At 44.6% G+C, this 8,325-nt stretch overlaps 1 protein-coding gene and 1 long non-coding RNA gene across 2 annotated transcripts; both read right to left on the bottom strand.

Annotated features, from left to right (window-relative positions):
• Window positions 1–2,386: 2,386 nt before the first annotated feature.
• LOC120910054 (gastrula zinc finger protein XlCGF57.1-like) lies at window positions 2,387–6,864 on the bottom strand. The gene is made up of 2 exons (XM_040321905.1): window positions 6,745–6,864; window positions 2,387–5,201 (listed from the first exon to the last, which is right to left on the bottom strand). Exons 1-2 carry the CDS (start codon window positions 6,806–6,808, stop codon window positions 3,577–3,579), a joined length of 1,689 nt encoding a protein of 562 aa, XP_040177839.1. The 5' UTR covers window positions 6,809–6,864; the 3' UTR covers window positions 2,387–3,576.
• Window positions 6,862–7,325, bottom strand: LOC120910296. The gene is made up of 3 exons (XR_005741502.1): window positions 7,286–7,325; window positions 7,022–7,171; window positions 6,862–6,901 (listed from the first exon to the last, which is right to left on the bottom strand). It is a non-coding gene; the product is annotated as an uncharacterized LOC120910296 (long non-coding RNA).
• Between the last annotated feature and the right edge of the window lie 1,000 nt (window positions 7,326–8,325).

Consider the following 8,325-nt stretch of genomic DNA (forward strand, 5'->3'; position numbering starts at 1 on the left):
ACATGTTTGGCCGTGTGTAGGCCCGAGCGGACCATTTTCGGGCGGATCGGACAGGTTTCCAGCGGACAACTGTTTCCTGGACTTGCTTTAAAACAGTCCGCTGGAAACCTGTCCGCCCGGACATGTACGGTCGTCTGTACAGACCTACCGTACATGTCCTGCCGCCCGCCATCCCTCGCATGCGTCAAATGACTTCGACGCATGCGTGGAAGCATTTTAAAGGCAGGCCGCCCACGTCGCCGCGTCATTGTTGCGGCGACACCGCGTCATCGACGCGGCGACACCGCGGACACGCCCCGCGTATTGTTTACGCGCGGACCTCTGTTCGATGGTGTGTACAGCCATCGAACAGAAGTCCCCAGGCAGTCCCCGGGCAGACATGTCCGATGAAAACAGTCCGCGGACCGGTTTCATCGGACATGTCTGCTCGTGAGTACAAGGCCTTAGATGCAATTTCTCCAGTGTTTATCTTTAATTTTCCAAGAACTCCCATTGTGTGTCTGTTGGGTGCCCTGGAGGAAGAATCCTTTAAGCCTCGTACACACGATCAGATTTTCCAATGGGAATTGTGTGACGACAGGCTGTTGGCGGAAAATCCGACCATTTGTAGGCTCCATCGCACAATTGTTGGATTTTCGCCAGACAAATGTTGGATAGCATGCTTTAAAATTTTCCGCCAACAATTGTGTTGTCGGATTTTGCGTCAGACAAAACTCCAAAGTACAAACACGCATGCTCGGAAGCAATGCTCACCATAACACAACATAAGCAGAAGTTGCCCAAAGGGTGGCGCTAAAGAGCTGAAAAACCACGTAGGTTTCATGTTTGTTGGCCGACAATTCTTTGCCGTTTGTATGCAAGACAAGTTCATGGCCAACGCACTTTGGGCAAAAGTACTACGTTTTGTCTGCAGAAAATCTGATCGTGTGTACCAGGCTTTAAATCCACAAGCTCATACCACAGTTTTGCGATTGTTATATACGGCTCGTAAGCTAATTGTTCAATGTTGGATTGTTTCCAGGGTGACTACCAGACGATAATGGGTGGAACAAACTGTCAATGCGAGAAAAGTTGACACGTGTCTCGTAAATTCTACTCCATGTGACCTTGGCTAGATGTTCCTGGTCTTGCACCCCATCAGTGGTAAGGGACAGACTTCTTCAGGGGTAAACCTCTTTTGAGGACCCAGTAAAAATAGGTTCTGTATGGGTATTAGTGCTCAATAGTATCCCTAACCTGATAGGTCATACCTGTTCTTGTTCATACCAGGGTTCTGAGGGTTTGGTTCTGTTGAATTCCTGGGAATAAGTAGTCACAAAAGTGAGGGTTGCGTCCACCAGCACCCTGGACAGGGCTCCCGCTGTAAATTTTGTTACAAGCCAGGATTCAATCTGTGTTGCACCATTTGCTTTTACATTTCTATATTATTAGACAGATTATATTTTAGCTAAAGAATGAAAGAAATATAATGAAAAGTAACAGTTTGATTTTAATATATTTATTATTTATATATTCACCAGTGCGAGAGCCGTAGTTGTCCACATGGGGATGGACGGGTGTTCTGTGCATCCCTGTGCAGGCAGCTCAATCCATGTCAATTGGGACACAGCAGCTGCATGGATACTGCTCCCCAGGGCTTTTTTTCTCAGAGGTGCAGAAACTCTCCCTTTCTGAGTCACCCTTTGTCTCCGCCCCCTACCCACCTCCGAGCACCGTTCTTTGGTCCCACCGCCTACCCACCATCAAAAACCGTGCCTTGTCTCTGCCCCCTACCCACCTCTGAGCACCGTTCCTTGTCTCTGAGCACCGTTCTTTGGTCCCACCCCCTACCCACCATCAAAAACCGTGCCTTGTCTCTGCCCCCTACCCACCTCCGAGCACCGTTCCTTGTCTCTGACCCCTACCCACCTCCAAGCACCGTTCCTTGCTTCTGGCACTACCCATCTCCGAGCACAGTTGCTTTTTTCCACCCCCTACCCACCTCCAAGCACCATTTCTTGGTTCCGCCCCTACCCACCTCTGAGCACCGTTCCCTGTCTCTGCCCCCTATTCACCTACGAGCACTGTTTATTGCCTCTGCCCCCTACCCACCTCTGAGCACCGTTCCACCCCCTACCTACCTCCGAGCACTGTCCTTTGTCTCCTCCCCCTACTCACCTCCAAGTATCGTTCCTTGTCTTTGCCCCTACCCACCTCTGAGCACCGTTCCTTGGTTCTGCCCCCCACCCACCTCTGAGCACTGTTTCTTGTCTCTGCTCCCTACCCACCTCTGAGCACTATTCCTCGTCTCTGTCCCTACCCACCTCCGAGCACTATTACTTGTCTCTGCCCCCTACCCACCTCCGAGCACCATTCCTTGGTTCCACCCACCTACAAGCACTTTACCTTGTCTCTGCCCCCTACTCAACTCTGAGCACCGTTTCACCCCCTACCTACCTCCGAGCACTGTCCTTTGTCTCCGCCCCATAGCCACCTTCAAGCACCATTCCTTGTCTCGGCCCCCTACCCATCTTTGAGCAACGTTCCACCCCCTATCCACCTCCGAGCACTGTTCCTTGTCTCTGCAACCTACCCATCTTTGAGCATCATTCCACCCCCTACCCACCTCAGTGAGCAGATATATGTGAAAAGAAAGCTGGTTAATGAGATTAGGACAGCCCTGGGTTTTCTTGAATACGGTTGCCGGACAGTCTGGGATCCCTAAATAAACAAAGCATTGTCTATATGCGAATTCCCACTGTTAATTAAGTCACCTATTGTTTCTGTCTGTTGACTAACTCTTGAAGGTTTTTATGATGGAATTAACCTTGTGTCAACTCTAGCTCGTTATCTAAACCATGGTGTGATGTTTTGGGTAATATTTGGTTTTATTGTTCATGTGGTGTCTGCCCTACTTTTGAAGTGAATAAAAACCTGTACTTCTGTTCAATAAAAGGTCATTCTTTCCGCAACATCTTGTCTGTGTCCGATGATGGTCTCTGCCAACTTCAAACTCAGTGAGCAGATTTATGTGAAAAGAAAGCTGGTTAATGATATTTGGACAGCCCTGGGTTTTCTTGAATACTGTTGCCGGACAGTCTGCAATCCCTGATTAATTAAAGCATTGTCTAGGTGGGAATTCCCATTGTTAATTAAATCACCTATTGTTTCTGTCTTTTGGATAATCTCTCTTGGAGATAAACTATTGTTTGATGTTTTGGGTAATATTTGGTTTTATTGTCCATGTGGTGACTGCCCTACTTTTAAAGTGTATAAAACTCCGTACTTCTGTTCAATAAACGGTCAATCCTTTAGTTCTACCGCAACATCTTGTCTGCGTCCAATGTTAAAAGGGCTGGTATTGGGTCCCGGTCTGCTGGAATGGTTTGGAGGGCAGGAGGCACGGTTTGGCAGAAGCAGCTAAAAGGGGTGCCAAGGAGTTCCGTCACAAAATGGAAGACTCAGTCCATCAAACTCCACCTATAAATAAAATATCACTTCTGCCGGGATGTACCCCTCTAACAAACAATTTCTTATCGTCCAGATGTTCCATGGACTCAACAGTTCCACCTGGAAAAGCCATCGTACATTTGTCAATCAATCAGCAAGAGATTTCTCTGTGATGTCTCCGCCTTCTTTTCTATGTAATTCATTTCCCAAACTCTGAATGCAATGAGACCGCTCTGTGGTGTGTCTTCTGTGGTGTTTCAGAAGGCTTCCCTTACGATTGAAAGATTTCCCGCAATCTGAACATGAAAAAGGACTTTCTCCTGTGTGAATTCTCTGGTGTTGCACAAGATTTCCTTTCATAGTGAAACATTTCCCGCACTCTGAACATGAATAGGGACGCTCACCTGTGTGAATTCTCTGATGTTTAACAAGGGCTGCTTTTAAAGAGAAAGATTCCCTGCACTGTGGACAGGCATAAGGGCGTTCACCTGTGTGAATTCTCTGATGTATAGCAAGGTATCCTCTATGAATGAAGGATTTCCCGCACTCTGAACACGAATAAGGACGCTCACCTGTGTGAATTCTCTGATGTTCAACAAGAGTTCCTTCCTGAGCAAAAGATTTTCCGCACTCTGAGCATGAATAAGGACGCTCGCCAGTGTGAGTTCTCTGGTGTCTAATAAGTTTTTGTTTTGTAGAGAAACCTTTACCGCACTCCGAACAAGGGAAAGGACGTTCACCGGTGTGAATTCTCAGGTGTTCAGTAAGGTTTATTTTTTTAAGGAAACGTTTCCCGCACTCCGAGCAAGGGAAAGGACGTTCACCCGTGTGAATTCTCTGGTGTACAGCAAGTTCTCCTTTACGAGTGAAACTTTCCCCACATTCTGAACATGAAAAAGGACGTTCACCCGTGTGAATTCTCAGATGTCTAAAAAGTGATTCTTTTTTAAGGAAACTTTTCCCACACTCTGAGCAAGAGAAAGGACGCTCACCAGTGTGAGTTCTCTGGTGGATAATAAAGTTTTCTTTTTTAACAAAACATTTCCCGCACTCTGAACAAGAGAAAGGACGCTCACCCGTATGAATTCTTCGATGGGAAACCAGGGCTGCTTTCCGAACAAAAGTTTTCTTGCAATCTGGACATGAAAACGGACGCTCACCTGTGTGAATTCTCTGGTGTACAATAAGTTGTTGTTTCAGAGTGAAACATTTCCTGCACTCTGAACATGGATAGGGACGCTCAATAGTGTGAATTTTCTGGTGCATAGAAAGGTTTTTCCTTGCAGTGAAACATTTCCCGCACTCTGAACATGAATAGGGACGCTCACCTGTGTGAATTCTCTGGTGCCTAACAAGGATTTTGTTTGTAGTGAAACATTTCCCGCACTCTGAACATAGAAAGGGACGCTCACCATTGTGAATTTTCTGGTGCCTACGAAGGTTTGTGTTTTTAGTGAAAGATTTCCCGCACTCTGAACATGACAATGAACACTCTCCTGTGTGAACCTTCTTATGGCTTGAAGAAGATGTCTGGGGATTGGATGGATCTGGTGATCTGTCAGCACTGTGAGAACTTGGAAGGACATCTGAGGTCATAGTATGGGATTTATCAGAAGGTTCCTCAGGATTAGAAGGATCTGATGATCTAACCAACCAATCAGAGGTGACTTTGGGAGAATATTGTGGAATGTCGGTATCTTCTGCCTTACAATCTGGAGATATAATAAGATGTCCCTCCGATGTATTTATATTCCAGAAACACCGTCCATCTGCTGGAAAGCAATATTTAATAGAAGTCATATCTGTTCTCATACATCTTGTATTCAGAAGTCATATGTATACACTGGGCAAGATGGTCAGAGAGAGAAAACATACTACAAGGGGGAAAAGAAATGTGAAAAAAAATAAACCATTTAACCAACAAATGGCAGTTGTATTCCTGGAGTAATCATCTAGGTAAGGAAAACTCCAACTACAGCGCCCATGTTTGAGAGCCTCACAATAAGTACAACAGGGTCACATGGAGCCCTCAAGTCCTACATTGTCTCTGATACATCAGATGGATAAAGATAAGGAATTGTAGATAAATCCTTTATATGGTGTACAGTATCTCCTCCTCATTTGTTGGGAACATGACGTTATATTGAGGAATGGAGATGGACCTTTCATTTGGTGTACAGTATCTCCTCCTCATTTGTTGGGAACATGACGTTATATTAAGGAATGGAGATGGACCTTTCATATGGTGTACAGCATCTCCTCCTCATTTGTTGGGAACATGATATTATATTGAGGAATGGAGATGGACCTTTCATATGGTGTACAGCATCTCCTCCTCATTTGTTAGGAACATGACATTATATTGAGGAATGGAGATGGACCTTTCATATGGTGTACAGCATCTCCTCCTCATTTGTTGGGAACATGACGTTATATTAAGGAATGGAGATGGACCTTTCATATGGTGTACAGTATCTCCTCCTCCTTTGTTGGGAACATGACGTTATATTGAGGAATGAAGATGGACCTTTCATAGTCTTCCAGAGGAACATGTTCTAGCAGACTGGAAGAGCTTCTAATATTTGTAAGAATCATTGTAGAATATTTTAATCTGGGGAATTATCTGCCTTTTAGAACAAAGAAGGAATTCTTTTAACTTACCATATACTCGAGTATAAGCTGAGTTTTTCAGCACATTTTTTTTGTGCTGAAAATGCCCCCCTCAGCTTATATTCGAGTCACCTTTTTGCACCTGATCTCCCGGATTTGGGGACCTGGTACCAGCCGACCGTAGGTCCCCTGGCCCCCGAACTTGGCAAACATGTAGCCCCACTTATCCTCTACAAGTGTGCAAAGTTTGTTGTCCAGGGGACCTACGGCCGGGGAACACCAATTTTTCAAAGCCGGGCACTCCTTCCATAGACTCCCATGTTAAACAGTAATTTCTCCGGTGAATTTGGGGACCCAGTACCGGCCGGTTGCAGGTCCCCCTGGATACGGAACTTGGCACAAATGTAGCCGCATTTCTCCTCTATCAGTGTGCAAAGTTTGTTGTCTTTGGGACCTACGGCTGGGGAGCACCGATTTTTCAAACCGGGCACCCCTTCCATAGACTCCCATGTTAAACGTCAGTCTAGTCATGGACAGAGTGAGGCATGCACATGGATACCATAGGCTTATATTAGAGTCAATACGTTTTCCCATTTTTTTGTGGTAAAATTAGGTACCTCGGCTTATATTCAGGTCGGCTTATACTCGAGTATATACGGTAATGAAAAGAATGTGAACTTTCTTAATTTAGTGTTTATGACTTACTTGTGTCCATATATAGAGAAGATTCCTCCGGTTTAACTCCGATAATCTTCTCCCCCTCCTCCATAGACTGCTGATCTCCACTCACCAACCTCTCTTCTTCTTCTTCTTCTTCTTCCTCCTTTTTACCCTCAACTTTGATGTCTTTCCGTTCTTCATTCTAAATTCCAGAGATGATAAAATATAACATCTGGAAACACTGCTGACAATAATAAGAGATGACACAGAAGAATGTTCTCTCGTAGAATAATTTTTGAGTTTTTCACTCGGTCCCGTCTACCTGATCATTCTCTGTATAGTGGTGACCTTCCCATGTAAAATTCTGGGAATACAGAGGGCAACCCTCCTCCATTGACTGCTGATCTCCACTCACCAACGTCTCTTCTTCTTCCTCTTTAACTTCAACTTTAATGCCTTTTAGCTTTTCACCCTAAACCCCAAAGATGAAAGACTACATTTGTAAAAAGGAGCAAGAGATGACATATAGGAATGTTACCCCATACCGCAAATATATTTTTAGGTCTACATGCTCAGTCCCACCTACCTGATGATGGTGGGGGATGGTGTGACCTTCCTGTGTGGAATCCCGGGAATACAGAGGACGGGGACATCTCTCTGGTGGATTCCCATTACTGGATCCATCTGTAGGAAACACACACACTGGCTGAATACATTGTTTCTATGTGTTTATCAGATGATGGGGGATCTAGGTGGAGCCTCCGTACTGCTCTCTCCTTTACAATAAAGTCTCCTCTTACCCGGTGATGTGAGGGGCGGCTGATTCTCCATCATGACGTCCTTGTAGAGATCCTTGTGTCCTTCTATATACTCCCACTCCTCCTTGGAGAAATACAGTGATATTCTGACACCTCCGAAAAATCAAGAGCTATAATTCAGATGTATCCGATTTATAAACCAGAGGCTCTGGATAAACAGTTGGATAAATGGTTCTATATATGCAGAATGTGCCCTTACTATAATGCATTGTAGACATTACAGTGACTATAAAGGAAAAGGACGGACATGACGGGGGGGTTACTTGGTGTAAGTATAAAATAATATCTTATTACCTCCTCTACGACTAGTTCCAGCAATGTCTGCTATCTCCCTCCCTCCCACTCCTTTACCATGAACTTCCTGTTTATGCTCCTACATCACTTCCTGTCTGTAGCCTACACCACTTCCTGTTTGTTCCAAGTGACATCACCACCTTGTGTTGAAGATAAATACTGCATCCTACATTAGGTTTCATAATTTTGCTTGCTGCTTTTCAGAAAATGTGTTTTATGTTCCGCCAAATACTTTTTATATATTTTGATATAGCTGTTATTTTATTTTTATTATGTTCTAGCGTTTATTTTTTTCTGCAATTTCTTTTTCCACAGTCATTTAGTCTTCCAATAAGATGATCTTTTGATAGTATTAAAGATTTGAATGAATTTGAATACTAATTTTAGTTGAATTGGGTGGTTAGGTTGACATACAGACACATGGAAGTGGTCCGTTTCCTTGATAAGGGGTTCATCTGCTAACCATTACCAGTTCCGCTTTCTCCGCTATAAATGTTTTGGATGTGACGCTGCG

Source organism: Rana temporaria, chromosome 8 (assembly GCF_905171775.1).
Source record: "Rana temporaria chromosome 8, aRanTem1.1, whole genome shotgun sequence".
Lineage (NCBI taxonomy): Eukaryota > Metazoa > Chordata > Amphibia > Anura > Ranidae > Rana > Rana temporaria.

Bases quoted from the DNA above. Each gene is read 5' to 3' on its own strand.
- LOC120910054 (XM_040321905.1), bottom strand. From the start codon at position 6,808: ATGGAGGAGGGGGAGAAGATTATCGGAGTTAAACCGGAGGAATCTTCT. The intron at 5,202-6,744 runs GTAAGTCATAAA...ATTGCTTTCCAG, and splicing joins TTCTCTATATATGGACACAA to CAGATGGACGGTGTTTCTGG.